The sequence below is a fragment of the Egretta garzetta genome, unplaced genomic scaffold, assembly GCF_000687185.1.
Source record: "Egretta garzetta isolate BGI_Z169 unplaced genomic scaffold, ASM68718v1 scaffold17, whole genome shotgun sequence".
NCBI classification, from domain to species: domain Eukaryota; kingdom Metazoa; phylum Chordata; class Aves; order Pelecaniformes; family Ardeidae; genus Egretta; species Egretta garzetta.
The window spans coordinates 336097-353325 of record NW_009260136.1 but is presented as its reverse complement, the minus strand read 5'-3'; the positions used below and the strand labels follow the sequence as shown (position 1 = coordinate 353325).

General features: G+C 48.3%; 1 protein-coding gene across 1 annotated transcript in view; it reads left to right on the top strand.

Moving 5' to 3' along the window:
• Positions 1–17223, top strand: part of PPP2R5D (protein phosphatase 2 regulatory subunit B'delta) — a 22863-nt gene extending 5640 nt beyond the window's left edge. Inside the window, exons 8-14 of the mRNA XM_035897058.1 lie at positions 3–40; positions 2850–3016; positions 5090–5217; positions 7293–7394; positions 13616–13688; positions 14155–14271; positions 14646–17223. Of these exons, the coding sequence (XP_035752951.1) occupies positions 3–40; positions 2850–3016; positions 5090–5217; positions 7293–7394; positions 13616–13688; positions 14155–14271; positions 14646–14783 (763 nt within the window). The 3' untranslated portion in view covers positions 14784–17223. The remainder of the gene's footprint in view (positions 1–2; positions 41–2849; positions 3017–5089; positions 5218–7292; positions 7395–13615; positions 13689–14154; positions 14272–14645) is intronic.
• Positions 17224–17229: the final 6 nt, after the last annotated feature.

Sequence of the window (17229 nt, the reverse complement as noted above, 5' to 3'; positions counted from 1 at the left end):
CAGTTCTTGGAGAAAGACAGCAGCTTGACAGAACCAGTGAGTAACGTTGCTTAACCTCTGTGTGTCAGTCAAGTCCCCAAAAACTTCACATGTTCCTTAGAATACAGCAAGGGTGAAAAAAGGCTAAAGAGGATGGGAGTCAACTGGATTGTTTACTGGGTTTGCCTGGTACCCTGTGGGCAGAAGGGGCTGTGCTGCTCACATGCAAGCCTTTAGCATTCTCTCCTGAAAGCTTCAGGAAGGTGAGCTATAGTCTTCCTTTGTGCTTCAGATCTTGGTGTAGCGGAAGGAACACTGTACCAAGCTGTCTTTTCAGGGCAGAGTTTTCAGCTAGTGACAGATGCTGCAGAGACAAAACACATGGCCATCTGATATCTGATGGAACCAGCACAAGCTCGTGGGGGCCCTGAAATAGTAAGAGTTCACTACAGACTGTCAGAGTTGGCTGAAGAACTGTGGGGATGTTAGGAACCCAGGACAGAAAGGTCTACTTAGGTGAGGCACTGTTCCTTGATGAAAGTATTCTCCTTCCTGCTCTAGCATCAGTTTGCTACGTCCATAGTGTTAAGTCACATTGTAGATGCATTTGACTTCAGGATATAGTGCTGGGAAACAGCAGGTTCTAAAATGTGTGAGAAGTGTAGATGGGGACTTCACATAATTCAGTTATTGGCCGCGCAGACCTGCAGTGTTAACCAGGCTATATGCTGGCTTGGCAGAGGGTGCATGCAGGAGACAAGTGTTCCACCACCCACTGCAGGCCAGGAAATGTCTTCTACAGAGCTGAGCTTCACAGCCTCAAAACAGCAGATGGCCAAAGAACGCGTGCTTGTGTCACTGTAACAGGGAGCACCAGAAAGTGTGAGCATTTTAATGAGTAACGCTAGCTGAGGTCGTTCTGTTCTCTGGCTGAAATATGTGTGTTTTTGTGAGCCTGACTGTGCTCAGTAGAAGGTGGTCAGCTGTTGTCAGCTTTCTGGCTCCTTGGCTCTGACACCAGCAGTGCTGAAGCGGGCCTCCTAGCTTTTCCTTTAAATGTGGGTCCTCCATTTCCTGTGTTCCCAAAAGCCTGCTCTGAAACAAACTGTGTAAAGTAGCTTCCTGATCATGCTGAGTACTTCCTGTGGCTGACATCCAGCCCAACAGCCTCCTGCCAAAGCACTTACTGTAGAGTGAGGAAGAAGAGAAAAATAGAAATCTGTCAATATTTCCAGGATTCATTTTGCAGCTTATTCAAGTAGTAAAGCTCTATAGCTCATCACTACTTCCTGGGTAATGGGTTAGTGGCCCCTGGATTAGACTCCCAAGTCTGGTTTGGTGCTTGTGGAAAGCAGTGGGATGACCCAATTTCATTACCTTCAGTGAATGCTGTATTGGGTCTCAGCCAGACATACCAAGGCTGTATTGCCACAGGTTGTGTCCTGTTGAAGCATCCTGTTTGTGAAGGTTTTGAATAGACTCCTGAGATGACTGGGGTTATTGAAGTCTTGAAGAATTACAGGGCTTGTGCATCAGCAAGGTTCTGAATGCACTAGGAGATGTTGCCACCTGTGCTGGAAGGAGGCCAGGTCACTCACTAGGTCCTCACTTGCTTAGAGTGGGCCTCCCAGAAGCTTGCTCAGCAAGGCTTGACATGGTAGCTCTTGTATTAACAGTAGTCTGAATGACTGCCAGGTGAGCAAGGCCTCAGATGTGCTCAGTAATAGCAAAGACAGATTTGACACACCTCGCACCACCTTAGCTGTAGGAGAAATTACGTCTGAGTCACTGAAGCGAAGTCTTGCCTGAATGGCAGACCTGGGTAATGACAAACACTGAGGATACCAAACTGTTGGCTTCTCAAGCCTTGAGTTGGTGGAAGCATAATGCTCAGATGTTTCTAATCTTGCTGTTGCATTGCCCACTACAGTCCCTCCACTGCTGTGAACTTCTCGAGTGCTGGGTTCAGGATCAGGTTGCTGAAGTACACAGTTTGAAAGAGCAACTCCTACCACCAGTTGTGTGTGAATCTAGTGTCCACAGAGTTAGCATTTCTGTAAATGCTGTACTGATGGCTTCAACAGAGTGAAGGTCTGCAGGATCTCTGATCCTGCCTTAGACCACGTCTAGAAGCAGATGGATAGGGAAGGAAGCAATATTAAAAATAAATAAATAAAATTGAGTGGGATGTAGCCCTTCCCCTAGTGTATTCTTCCAGTATCTTGTAAGCAATAGTTTACTCAGACAAAAGTTGCATCTGCATTGTCATATTTAATTATCACCACTAGGTGTAATTGCCATAAACTTGTCTCCTCCCTTCCCACAGTCTGTTTGGACTTTGAGTTTCCACAAAATCTTGCAAAAATGAGCTGTGTAATCCAGTTACTTTTGTGTGAAATGGTACTTCTTTTTCCGTATCCCAAATCTGTCCATTGCATTATTTATTGGGTGCTCCCCAGTGTTCAAGCTCTGCAATGTATTGAATAATTCCTCAGTGACCTTCTCCACAGCATTTCCAGTTTTATTAGTTGATGTTCCATGGTTGCTCTGCACCATCTGCCAGCCACTGCCCACTCTGGTTTGAGCCTTCCATGTTAAGCTGTGTTTGGGAAAAAAAGTGGTTCTAAAGCTTTGTGCTTGTAGTACAGAATCGTAGCAGCCTGGGCAGTGCTTCTCTCTTGTATGTAACCTGGCAGAGTTTGGGCTTTTCTCTTCTTTCTTCCCCAGTAATCCAGCCTGACTTTCTGAGAAAGTCCCTTCTGTTACTTTCTCCCCTCTGCTGTTGTGACCAGACCCTTAAAAATTTATTTCACAGCTGGTGTTAACTTTCAGACTCTAACACTGTCTCTGTACCCTCCCCACTCAGGTGATTGTGGGCTTGCTGAAGTTCTGGCCGAAAACTCACAGTCCCAAGGAGGTGATGTTTTTAAATGAGCTGGAGGAGATCCTGGACGTGATTGAGCCATCTGAGTTTGTGAAAGTTATGGAGCCCTTGTTCAGGCAATTGGCCAAGTGTGTCTCCAGCCCACACTTCCAGGTGGGTTGCAGCTCAGGGAGGGGATAGGACACTGACTTGTAATCCACTTGGCATGTGAGGGTGACACCACAGCTTTTGGGCTTGTCTTTGTGGATCAGTGGCACATGGAGGTGTGACCGGGGTGAGCATTGGAGTGACATGTGGTAGAAGGCGGTGAGAATCCTCACCAAAACCACAGAGCAAGATCATCTAAAGAGAAAACAAAGCTGATCAGTGGAGCCCCTCCTGTTGCACTGTGCTATTCAGCACCATGTATTGCCACAGGCTGGAGCTGGAGCAGAGGTACTCTGCCACCTCCTGTTTTGGCTAGCAAACACAGAGGAGATCCGTCCAGTGTCACCCTGTTGCAGTTAAACCAAGCTGGCTGCAGTATTGGAGGGAGGCCAACAAAAGAGGCTGTGCAGAGAAGGTGCTTTGTATTATTCTGGTGTAGGTGGTTAAGAGTGAGGTATACCGAAAAAGTGCTAGAGTCTGCTTCTTCCTTGTTCCCTTTGAAGGGAAGCTGGCTGCAGTACCAGGCTAAAGCAATCTCTGTGGCTGGTAGTCTTAAGGTTTAAAATGTCTAGGGTGGTAGGACCTGCTAGTAGCTCCTAGCAGGTGTTCTTGGCTCACTGGTTTGGGTTGCCATGAATAGTGTCCAGGAAGAAGGTAGCTTGCTGGTGAAACAAGTGTCTGACCTAGGTACAGGTAGTGTGTTAAATAGTGACGTAGCCCTTCCCCAGAATGAGTGTGACTGCACAGTGAGGCAGACTGGCTTCAGTCTGTCTTCTGGTAGAGAGGTACAAAGTCATGTGTTTACAAGCCAAAAATGAGGACTGTCTAGGTCACATGTGTATGTAAAAGATCACAGTTTCCTAGAAAGGACTGGGGGAGCCTGATCGAAACCAGATGGACATGGATTACTGGTGCGGTGATGGGAACCAAAGGACTAACATGACCTTTGGGTGTGGAAGGAGCTACCCTAGGGAACTAAGGAGCTTGAATAAAGTAGGGTAAAGGCTGGAGGAGAGGCATCCTGTATTTGACAGCAGCCCTCATCTGCTGCCAACTCTTTGAAAAACAAGACTGAAAAACCTGGAGAACGTGCAAACACTTTACAGCCTAAGGTGTCCCAAACAAGTCAGGCTGAACAGTCTCTGTGTCTGCAGCTTGTCTGAGAGCAAAAATAGGAATTGAGTTCTTGGTAAGTCTGAACACCTTGGTGGGGAGAGTTTTCTCTGAGTAGATTGTGTGTTAATCTAGCAGACAAAGGCTTAACAAGATCTAATAGCTGGAAACCAGACCTAGGTAAGTGAACATGAGGTGAGTTTCACTTCGTTTACTCATGTGGAACAATACATTAAGGGGATATAGTGAGTTCTCCATCACCTGACATATAAAACTGAGACTGGATGTCTCTCTTAGGTTTTTAAGCCATTCTCAAGCTAGTGCTAAATGCAGAAATTAGCCTGGTGATCCATATTGCCCGGATTTGTGGTTAAATATGAAGAATTGTGATTGAATCTGTCACTATGGGGAAACTTGTTAGAATTGTTTGTCTTGTTAGAGCAGGATGGCTGCCCCAAGATTTTCCATGTTTTCACCCTTACTAAATCAGGAGGATGAATTGTGGGCCTGGTGACTGAAGCATGTTCCAAATCTCAGAGAGACTGTTGTGGGGCAGGCCAGGGAGGAATGGGGCTTTACAGAGGACAGTCTGAGGAAACGAAGAAGGCTTGGAGCTAGTCTGAGATGGGACCTGTAGTGGATGGCATTAGTGTCCTCAAGTTTTATGTAAAGGGTGTTGGAGTCATGAGTGTATGGACAGTAGGCTTGCCTAGTCAAGAACATGAGGTTTTCCCCAGGAAAGTGAGAAGTGCCTGGCAGAGGCTAAGGGAAAGAAGGCTGGGCAGCAGGGATGAATGGCCTTGTAGAGGTTGGCGAAGGTCAGCCCTGCTGCCTGTACTGTGGGGAAGCATTTGCTCCTCTGCTGGGTGGTGGCAAGCTCTGGTCTCAGCACTGCACAGTTTCCCTGTGCACCACAGGTGTTACTGGAAGGAGCCTCTCCAAGGATGGCTTTCTCTCCCACTGCAGGTGGCAGAGCGAGCGCTGTACTATTGGAACAACGAATATATCATGAGCCTGATCAGCGATAATGCAGCCAAAATTCTCCCGATCATGTTTCCAGCGCTCTACAAGAACTCCAAGAGTCACTGGAACAAGTAGGTCTTTCTGCATGCTCTGGCACTTGCTGTGCATGCAGGATTGCTTGACCTACAAGCGATCTTGGGGCATGCTGCTACAGTGCAATGATGTATGGCGCTCGGTGACACCAGGTGCTGAGCCAGAGGAGTTGTTAGTAGTATCAGCATGGAAAAGTGCCACAGCAGACCACAGTGGCCTGCTTCTGCAAGGGGTCAGGCACCTGCAGTGAACCGCTCTGGGGCCATTGAGCCCACCCAGAGTTTGATACCTGCATATCACTAATGCTGACGGTCTCTTGGAGGTGTGCAGTAGGTTTTCCAGCTAGCTTCTGGCTGCTTGTTAACTAATGATCACCCATACGCTCTCCATGACCTTGGCTAATGAAGTGCCTGACTCCTTGAGTACAGGAAGAATGGAGAAAGCAAAACTAACTGGGCAGATGTCCCATGTCAAATTATTGCCCTCTGTGTCCGATTCCTTGATCCTAGTCTGTTTTATGGTTCTCCCATCAACTTCCTTTCTTCTGACTGTTTCTTCAGTTGATTCCTTACCTGGTTAATTCAAGTTGTAAAACTTGCTTCCTTTTAATGATTTAGCTAAAAATACTCAGTCCACAGCCAAGATGCTAAAATCTTCCAGCAAAAACCACAAGAAGAAAAAAAAAAGTCATCTTCCCCATTCTACAGGGTGGAAAAAAGCAAAATAATTAAGTCTAGGGAAGGTGGGTGAGTCCAGGGCTTAGGAGTATAATGTGGTAGTGAAGGCAGGGTTGCAGGGTTGTGAGGTGGAACTTGTTGGCAGAGAACTCCCCACTGGTTTGCTGTTTGACTGCTTCCTTCTCTTCATTGTATCAGGAAGCGCAAACTTGAGCCACCAGTCAAGGGTGGTCTGAAGACTGGGGTAGACACAGACACGCAGACATGTGCGCACACAAACACCCAGATATGCAGACATGTACCAACAGGCACAGGCAGATGGGCACATACGTGCATGCATACACACACACATACTTATTATGTGTACATATATGCAAGTGTGCATGCAGACAGATGCGGACAGAAACACTTTCACTCAGTGTTACTGGCCCTCCTGATCAGAGTTCAGAAAAGGACTTTATGTTCTTTTCTGAAACCCTTCACCAGTTCTGTTTCCTTCTTGCACGAGTCAAGATTCATGATTCTGCCTTTTCTTCTTGTCTCCTTCCCAGTGGTATGGCAGAAGAACTCCTGAAGGTGTTTTCCTCTTATTTCTCCTTGTCTTTGTTTTAGCACTAACCATGTCTTCTCAGGGCATGTTTGAGTACCTCAGATTCTCCTCTTCCTTCCCATAGCTCATCTACTCCAACACTTTGTCAGCCATCCTCCAGTAGGGCTGTAGCTCTCTTCCTTATTCCATCTGTAGAGCTAGCAAGGCACAGAGCTCAATCTGCTGAGTCTCTCATCTTTTGCCTCTGGGTCAGGTATTTCAGAGACAGCTTCAATATTTGTTTTTATTCCCCAGGAGAGTCCTTGTCCCATAGAGAGCTCACACGCAGTGCAACCTATGCATATATTGCTGACATGAGGTCGGCTGTTCTTCTGTGGTGTTCTTTGTGCTGGCTCCCATCTCTACAGGGCTGCTGAATGTCTGTTTTGGGCAGCTCACTGACAAAGCTCATGACTGAATATTGGGCAGCCCAAAAAAGTCATTGTGTATATGCGAGGTGAACTGTGGGAGGCACTAAAACTACAGTAGGTTAAGGCCCCTCGAGAACAGCCCTGAGCAGATCCTTCCTTTCCAGTTTCTAACTACAAGAAATAAATGTGTGAATACATATTTTTGCACTCATTAACCTGACCACAGTAGAGCAGACCTGTCCTGGTGGTCTTGTCTTTCTTCTCCATCTCTTTGTCCCTGTGTGATAGTTTCTGCTGTGTTTGTGGAGGGTTTTTTCCCACGCTAAGAGCTGGGACTATGTGAAAATCTTCTGTCCCATTGCTGTAGTGTATGAGTTGCTGCTGCTGTTAGCTCTTTTCTGTGCTGCTGGTGCTAACTCAAGGCTGAGAACCTGAAGGATACCACCATGACTTGTTCTTTCCTCATTTCTTTGCAGGACAATCCATGGGCTGATCTATAATGCACTGAAGCTGTTCATGGAGATGAACCAAAAGCTTTTTGATGACTGCACGCAGCAATACAAGGCAGAGAAGCAGAAGTGAGTAAGAGCTTCTTGCCAAGTAACTTGAGCTCATCCTGGAGTCTCTTTGGGGTACAGTAACAGATGGTAGGTGCCAGTAGGCAGAGTGAAAATGGAAAGGTGGTGCAAATCATTTTGTGAAAAAGTAGGATTCCTCAGCAATAACTATGAGTAGGCATGAGAAGAGATAAAATGTGTGCCCTGATAAAAATCCTTTCAGTTCTGCTGAAGCAGGTAGCTTGGAAAAGAGTATCAGAGTTTTCTGGGTCGTGAGGAAATAAACTGTGATGTAGAAGATTCTCAGCTTTGCAGAAACGCTTATGCTCTGCCTTGGAAATTTTTACCAGTTCATAGAATCCTAGAATTGGTTAGGTTGGAAAAGACCTTCAAGATCATCAAGTCCAACCGTTAACCTAACCCTGCCATCCCACCACTAAACCATGTCCCTAAGCACCTTGTCTACCCACCTTTTAAATACCTCCAGGGATGGGGACTCAACCACCTCCCTGGGCAGCCCATTCCAATGCTTTACAACCCTTTCAGTGAAAAAATTTTCCCTAATGTCTAACCTAAACCTGCCCTGGCACAACTTCAGATCATTTACCCTCGTCCTACCACCTGTTACCAGGGAGAAGAGACCAACTGCACCTCACTACAGCTTCCTTTCAGGTAGTTGTAGAGGGTGATAAGGTCTCCCCTCAGCCTCCTCTTCTCCAGGCTAAACAACCCCAGTTCCCTCAGCTGCTCCTCATAAGATTTGTCCTCACCAGCTTTGTGGCTCTCCTCTGGACATGTTCCAGCAATGCAACGTCTTTCCTGACATGATCCCTTCCCTACTCCTGCTGGCCACACTATTCCTTATACAAGCCAGGATGCCATTGGCCTTCTTGGCCACTTGGGCACACTGCTGGCTCATGTTTAGCCAGCTGTCAACCAGTAACCCCAGATCCCTCTCTGCCAAGCAGCTTCCCAGCCACTCTTCCCCAAGCCTGTAGTGTTGCATGGGGTTGTTGTGACCGAAGTGCAGGACCCGGCACTTGGCCTTCTTGAACCTCATACAGTTGACGTTGGCCCATTGATCCAGCCTGTCCAGGTCCCTCTGCAGAGCCTTCCTCCCCTCGAGCAGATAGACAATCCCACCCAGTTTGGTGTCATGTATGTCATAGTGGTGCCAGTGGAATCCTGCTGCTTTAGAAAGACTTTTCTGAAGAGCTTTGCTGCAGTGGCCATAATGCATCTTTCATGCCACAGGATGCTTTCTATTTTCCAGTAATAAAGATGGAATAATACCTGGAATTTCATAAGAGCAAATGGTGGGGATAAAATCTGAGCTCAGCAAGTACCTGTGCCATGATGCTGTAAAGAGGAAAAAACTCCACTTTCTCTGCTTCCTTGTGCTGGTTTTGTTGCTTGTATGACTTGCCTTGGTGAGGTGAGTCAGTTCAGTAAGCTAGAAGGAAACTTTGTTTTTTCCCTGGGTCTGTTGACTTAGTGACATAAAGTAGTGCTTCTCATTCTTGGATGTTTGCCCCCCGCCTGCCACAAGAGTGGCAGTGGGGAGAGCAGGGCTAACCCTTGCTGGCATTGGGGAGCTCTGGGATACATTCAGTTCTTTTGTGAAATAGTAATAAATAAAAAAATTGAGTTATGAATTGTAGCTTGGGGATAGGTAACCTGTATATGGAGAAATTAAGGTTTTGTTAACATCTAAATTGGGAGCAAGCAAGATTTTTTTTTCTTCCCATTCTAGGGTGTTTGTGAAGCCCACAATTGTCTGCGCTTATATTTTAAGTCACAATGACAGCACATTCACTGTGAGATCTACCTGCTGTTCCCATCAGGAGCTTTTTCTACCTGTTTAGCTTTTACCCGTGCTGACCTGCTGAGGATGACTGTTCCCAGCATTGGTGTGTGGCTGATAGAGGAATTATTCTGGAAAAGGTCAACAAAGCAGCTCAGAGCTGTCCCAAGAAATGGATGGATAGAGCTGCACTATTTTCTGCTCATGTTAAGATTATTTTTTTTTTTCTCTCTAGTGTCTCTCTGCCTAATTATGCTTCAGAAAACCTTGTGTTTATCAAGAATATACCTTTTGCTCTCCTAGACAACCAAATTTGATAAAATGTCAATTGAAAGCTTGGTGGGTGGGATATAAAAATGTCTTTTAGCAGCTGAATCCGAGTTTACCTACGGTGAGCCTGATACAATTCCTCAGCTAAGTGGCATTTCCCTGCCACAGGGACCCAGCTAAAGATGCCTTTCTGGGTGAAAACAAGATGGCTCCTCCCTGCTGTCGCTAGCACAGCATTAGCAGCTGTTCCTGGCTTGAGAAGTGTGAAAAGGTCCCCCTCTGAAGGGATGCTATTGCTGGGAGAGAATGTTGTGAAAGGTCTGTAGAGACAGGCTGGGAAAGGGAAATTGGTGGCAGAAGGGAATGGGGTCGGACAGCAGGCTCCGGGGGGTTGGAAAAGCAGCTTGTCTGGGCAAGGAGGTAAAAACTTTGGGCAGAGGTGCAGCGAAGAGCCGGGTTGTGGGGGTGGGGGTAGTGTTATTTTTAATGTCAATGGAGAGTAGGAATGGGATGGGTAACGGAACAAATTAGAGGAGAAGTGAGACGATCGATGTTTGGGCAAGGGGCCTGGGACTGAACAGGACATAGGACGGTGGTGGGGGAAAGAGCATGCACTTGGGGAAGACACATTAGAAACCTGGGTTTACTAGAGCAGTATGCCCGAGTTCTTTGCTTAAGTCCATTGTGAAAATGTCATCTTTTCCCTCCATGTCTCTCAAATATCCAAGAAATAAAAGCAAATCCATGTGCACTTACCACTGTGGCTGCATGTTCTGGAGTGTAATAGAATAAGTTAAAAAAGCATTCAGTGGTATCTCCCCAGTGTAATGAGCATTTTGTAGCTGAAGAGTCTGCCTTGGGGTTTGTGTGCAGTTCCTGCACTTCCCCTACCTGCTCTTCTTTCCTCAGAGTGCTACAACCTGTTCTGGGGAGCAGCAGGTCCCATTGCCTCCCTTCCAGTGGAGACGACATGCTGTGTCTGCAGCTCATTTCTCCTGCCTCCCTGGCAGAGCTGGCTGCAGGCCATGCCTGTTGGTGGACAGTAATGCAGCATTGCAGTCAACTGCAGCTTTCTTTTCAGACATGGAGACTTAAACCAAGTAGAAATAGTACTTTTTTGCCTAATAAAAACCTGCGAGGCTGTGACGTTGAGTGCCTCTGGAGTAAAGCAGTGTGCCGAAGGCTGCTTGTGGGAATGCTGGATGGATACAGCATTGACCTTGAACTGTGCGATGCCTTGCTTTTTCCACAGGACCTTGGCCTTATTCAGTGAGACTGATGAGTTTGAAACACCGAGCCTTCTTTAGCATAGACAGAAAAAGGAAGAGACACCTATGAAGTGTTTTCCCAATGAGCTGCTAGAGACCTTGTACTATGAACTAGAAAATAGCACCTGTGGGAAGGACTGCATGTGTGAACAAAGCCAGTAGATGTGAATCAGCTGAGAGGGAGCTTGTAGGTACAGTTAGGCTGCAACCAGATGCGGAGAGGCCTACTCAGCAAAGGCTTAGCCATGTTTTTAATTAGTTACCATGCCTACAAGTGACATGCCAGCTCAGGCCTGTCACCACTGCAGCCCTGGCTGCGCGGCTGCAGCCAAGGCTGGTCATGGAGGTACAGACTCTCCCTGGAATGTGTGGGGAGGCTATCTACTGTTCAGTACAGATGGACTGACTGCATCTTCCTAATCTCCCCAGACATCTTGAAGCTGTTTGAATTATCATGAACCCTTCAAAAACAGTGGGGAGGTCGAGGCAGATAGAAAGTGTCTTGTCCTGAATGTGCCCTTCTGCAAAAGTGTGAGGGCCTTTGAACACTGCCTTTCAAGAAGTGTGGTGTTGGCATGCCATGGGGCAACCCTGACACCTCTCTGGTAGCAGCTACCTTGCTTCCTTCAGTGTAGGCCCCAGCAGCAGGAAGGAGAAGATACCTCCCAATATAGCTCTTCTTTTCCAAATGTCCCACCAGTGGCTTTCTCACACTACTAGTAATGGGGGAGTACAAAGGGAGCTGATGAGGTGTGCATCACCTAGAAAGCAGGGCTGGGGGTGCTGCTCCCATAGACCCAGCGCTGTCCTGTGGGGCATTGCTGTTTAGAAAGGTAGGATTCTCCAAAGACTCATGAGGATGACTGACCCTTTCAGATAAACTGCAGTGGAAATGTGCTAGTGTAAGCGGTAAAGCCAGGCTGATTGATGAGGTTGTGAGGAAGTTTCCCCTGTAGAGGGATGTTGGACAGCTGTAATACTATGATTAAGTCACAGCGATATCAGAATAAAGATGAAACTTTATTTCATTCTTTGGAAATACTTGTTTGGTTGAAAAGAGTGATCACAGGTGTAAAGCTTTCAGATTTTTAGAAGCACTCTTAGAGCAGGTAATCTCTTTGCAAGGTGGTCTTTTGCAATATCAGCTGAGCACATGGTGGGTAAACGAGTGGATTTTGAAGTGTGATGGGGAACAGAGAGCTCCCCCAATGCTATTCGGACTGCTTTGGTGATCTGAAAGGAAAGAACTGGTGCTAGAGATGCATGGAGCTGAGTGACCGGATGAGTGCCCTTGGCTCGCTGTGTATCAGACCAGTAGCATGATGTCATCCAGCCAAACAAAATGAGCTTTGTTACACCCTTACATGGCATGGCAGTAGACATTGCTTTGGAGGGGCAGTGGCCTTCATGATGTGAGGGCCTTTGTGGACAGATACATCAGTCTACATTTCCAGTGGCAAGATTGGAGTAATATGTATATTTCTGTTTACCAGACATTAAAAAGGATTCTGGAGAAATTGGGGATGAGGCAGGAAAGAGCTAGGGAAAATCAGTGCTAACTCCTGGTCACAGTCCGATGCAGAGATCTCCAGAGCTCTATCAGAAAATGAGGTGTGGGTTATTCATTTGGGGTTTGGGTTTGTTTAGGTTTTTTTCACCCTATGTTCTCTGATGGAGTAGTCTACTGCCTGAATGCTTGGCAGCTTCATTCTCATTTTTAGGCTCCTTTCTTACATGTATTTCAAGAGTGTGAGGTGGTTACAGAGTGTAAGAACTTCCTTAGCATGGATAGATAGGGCACTAGAGCTGGGATGAAAGCCAGACAGTTAAAATCAGAAATAAAGCAGAGATCATAGAATCATAGAATCATAGAATGTTTTGGGTTGGAAGGGACCCCTAGAGGTCATCTAGTCCAACCCCCCTGCAGGAGCAGGGACACCGCTAACTAGATCAGGCTGCTCAGAGCCCCGTCCAACCTGGTCTTGAAAGTTTCCAGGGATGGGGCCTCCACCACCTCTCTGGGCAACCTGTTCCAGTGTTTCACCACCCTCATTGTAAAGAACTTCTTCCTTATATCTAGTCTAAACCTACCCTGGTTTAGTTTAAAACCATTACCCCTTGTCCTGTCACAGCTGGCCCTACTAAAAAGATTTTCCCCATCTTTCCTATAGGCCCCCTTTAGGTACTCAAAGGCCGCAATCAGGTCTCCCCGCAGCCTTCTCTTCTCCAGGCTGAACAAGCCCAACTCCCTCAGCCTGTCCTCATAGGAGAGGTGCTCTAGCCCCCGGATCATTTAGTGTAGATGTTTAAAGTGTAGAAGAAAATAACAAGGAGTGGTAGATGCTCACCTCTGTAGGGAACATTCACTGCCCTGGGATTTACAGGTGGCCCAGTTGAACAGTCACTGAAGGTCTATGCCAAGGTAAAGAGCTGTGTCTGGGGGTTTGGGCAGCTCTCTGGTGTGTTATGGGCAGAGAGGGAGGGAACTGTGGGCAGTTGAGCCCCAGCTCTACTGGAAGTGGCAGTTTGTCCCTCTGTATCTATGGGGCACCAGGAAAATGTGTGTTTGACATCCAAACTGGTGTCATTGCTTTACTCCAGAAACCAGTCACCCTGGTCCGCTCCTGCAGCACAAAGCCATGGAAAAAGTGCCTGTGCAGCCCACTGCTGCCACCCTGTGTTCTGAGGTGAGCAAGGAGCGTGCCTGCCTACCTCCTGCTAGCTGCAGTGTGTCCCCTCTTCTTGCCATGTCTCACCTGTAGATAGAATTAGGGGTCTCTGAAGGACAGTGCAGCTCTTCCCCTTGCCTGTGCTTTTCTGCTGTCTCTTGCTTTTGTCTTCCTTTGAGCAAAAGCTGCACATTCCCCAGGAGTTCACACTTGCGCTCTCTCTCTCTGCAGGGGAAGGTTCAGGATGAAGGAACGAGAAGAAATGTGGCAGAAAATAGAGGAACTGGCCCGGCTGAACCCCCAGGTGGGTAACAGCAGGACCTAGGACGAAGACAAGAATATGCCGGTGGTCTTGACCTGCTTCCTTAGCTCATGAGAGCAGGCTCTAGCACCTGGTCTCGGTCCTGTGCGCACAGCTGCAACAGTGGTCTGTCCCTCCCAAAACCCAGTGTCTTGGGGATGCTGGCAGTTTTTTACCAGCCTGGCCCTCTGTAGCACTAAGTAGTGCCTTTTAGAGAGCATGTACATGTTTATGGACTCCTCTCAGCCGTGGCTGCACAAGCAGTGTGCTGTGGCTCAGAGGGCACAGGTAGGAATGGGTAAGAGAAGATGCTCCTTTCCCGTCTACCTACTAAAGGTACCTACTGCTACCTTTGTGGGTGCCAGAAGGGGCAGCTGGAAGAAATGTGCCATGCTGTGTTCGGGTGCTGGGGAAGAAGGCTTGGTGTTGGATGACATGCTGACTCCCCAGCTGTCTGTGTTGTCTGCAGTACCCAATGTATTACGCACCTCCACCATTGCCTCCTGTCTGCTGTATGGAAACGGAGACCCCAACTGCGGAGGATATACAGCTACTGAAGAAAACAGTGGAGACAGAGGCTGTGCAGGTGCGTAGGTGGCTAGGGTCCTTCTACGATTACTCTCAGACCAGCCAGGACATCAGCATAGTCAGTCCAGGGTCCAGCAGCCAGACCTGGCTCTTTCCAAGTGTTCTGAAGGGTACATGTCCCTGCTTGCATTCCTGATCTTTAGAGATCAACCTGTAGTCTGAAGAGTGGAGTTAGTCTAACCTTCCCACTCTGGAAAAAGTGCAAGTGGGACTTTTCTGTGTCCTTTTGATCTGTGTTTGGCTCTCAGCCTGTTCTGCAGTATGCTGCGGTGTCACCCAGCATATCCTAGAGTGGTTGGATTCAGAGAATGGGGAGGCTGGAGGGGTGAAGGGGTTTGCTGCTGATCCCTGACTCTCTTGGTTTGTCTGTAGATGCTGAAGGACATTAAGAAGGAGAAAGTTTTGCTGCGCCGGAAATCTGAGCTTCCTCAGGACGTCTACACTATAAAAGCCCTGGAGGCCCACAAGAGAGCAGAAGAGTTTCTCACCTCAAGCCAGGAGGCTCTCTGACGGGCTCAGGAGCTGGCCCGGGAAGCTCTACCCCATTCCTTTCCCCCAGGGGTCACGGAAATGCACTTGGTTCTCATGTATAAATAAGGAATGAACATGGTGAGCTGTGCCTGTCCTCCACTCCATCCACATCCCTCCAGGGTAGACCTGGTTTTACGTTATAACTTGTATCTCACCACTGTCATGTCCTCCTGCTTTTCCGCCTTGGGTGTGCGTGTGTGAAGGGAGCCTGCCTGTCCTGCGATTGTATCAGCCCAGGCAGGAGTCGCTTCATTTCCAGCTGCCGCCTGGTTCTTACTCTGCCAGGGACCCAGAGCCTTGCTGCCCTGCAACACAGGCTCTGTGTTGGCCAGAGACTACCGCGTGTGGCTCAGCATGCTGCTACAAGCCCCAAGTGCCCATCTCCACCATGCCTGCCCCCATGCTGCCTGCACAGCCAAGCCCTGCAGTGATCAGAGGTCAGGCTGAGCTTGGGGCAGGAGCATGTGGCGGAGTTTGTGGGGGCTCTGCTGCCTCTCTGCCCTGCCTTGGGGTGCAGCTCTGCAGCTGGAGGGTCTCGCGTACAGCAGAGGAGATGTTTGCTTCCACCTTTCTTTTGCTTCAAGCCCCTTGTTCTATTCCCCTGTCAGTGGAGTGGGGGTTCAGTGCTTTGCCACCCCCAGTAAAGCTGGGTGCAAGCACTACATGCTATTGCAGCCCTCCCTTTAGAGCATCCTTAGAAGCTCTCTTGTGGGAAAGTGAATTCCTTCAGCTGTTTGTGTTGGTTCGTGCTGACTTGTCTCCATCCTGGTGTCTTGGGTTAATTGTGGGCCCAGAATTAACTTCCCGCTTTGTAGCAGGTGTCTGCCACTGACTTCTGCTTTCTTCCTCTGCCTGCTCAATTAAAATACTCCTGCAGCTCTCCCTTTGTTGCTCTATCCCATCCTTAGCTCTGCAGTGGCCAGGGTTTCTAGGAAGCTTGTGCTGCTGAAGTAATCGCTGCAAACTAGTGGAAGCAATGGATACGCGTTACAGGGCCAGGCTGAGTTTCTGAGTGTTCAGTTGTCTCCTCTTTCTGATCAGTGGCTAGGTGCTACCGCTGAATTGCTTCTGTGGGTGCTCTGAGCAAAGTTCACCTCGCCCTGTTACTTTGGCACCTGCTGTGGCCCAAGGCCCTTGTTAGTTATCATATGGTGCATCAGGGACTTGTTGTGCTAATATAGCGTTTAGAGCACACTTGCTGATAGCCCAGGGGGTTGCGCAGCACTTGGGTGTTACTGTGATCCAGCTTTCTCCCCTACCTTTTGTGGTGCAGATTCAGTGCCAGGCCAAGGTGCCACCTCAGAGAGGCTGGCTTGTGATAGAAATGGGAGTCTTCCTTGCTTCTTGCCTGCTGCGCTTGCTTTCTCGACACATAAGCTTAAGTGGGTTTGCAATAGTGCAGGGAGCTTACGGGGTTGGTGCTTGTCTGATGCTGCTTTGCAGCATCATGGGATGTCACAGGAGGTCCTGGTGTATCTGCTTGCCCTCACCAGTAAACCATTGCCAGGTCAGAGGTTCATCCCCTCTTATATTACTGCTGGCATGCAGCACATCTTTCCTCCAACCCAAACTAAGCTGTTTTTTCCCTGTGTATCCTGTACCCCCTGCCCTGTTTAGCTCTCTTTCAGTTTGGCCCTCATTAGGCATGCCACCATCTCTTAGGAGCAGCTGGCAAGCGTGAGTACGTGCGAGATCACCCACAGTCACGCAAGACCCCACCTCCCCTCCGCTTCATGAAATGGGCCAGTTCATCAGGAGACTTATGAAACACCTCAGGGAGGTTATTGCTTATTTTGAACATTAGTCCGAGCTCATGGTCAGCTGCCAATCAATTACCTCATGCCTGGCACAGCATGTAGACATGCACTGGGTGATGCCGGGTGGTGCATGGGAGCGGCAGGCAGCTTGGGGCACAGCAGAGAGGAGGACTGCCAAGTGCCACCCGCAGCAGGGCTCGGGCTGGGGGGGATGTTTCTTCCCATTGCATTACAGGCTTTCCGACTCATCTGCTTAGCGTTGCGTTATAAGCTGCTGCCTCATTTTTAGAGTGCTACAGCATGTGTGCCCTTACTCGAGCCTGCTTGCTGCTAGGCAGCGGCTGCCTTTCCCTGCTGTGGGCTGTTCTGCCTGCAGAAGGAATGGAGACTTCTGGTGCGCAGAGGCTGTCACTGTCCTGCAGATGGTCCATCTCCGCTGGCAGTCCCCGAGTGTGGCCGGAGGAATGCTACTGGGGCTATGCCATATGCAGGGGCAGGACTGTAACGCATCACAACTACGTGCTGTATGGCTTTGATGTTCTCATAGCTTTGTGTCTCTTGTTCTGGGTCAGGGAACTTATGCTTAGTACCTTCACATTGCCATTAGTTTGCTGCCTATTCATTCCAGCGTCCTGGACATTTAAGAATGGGGCCATGTGAGAAAGGGG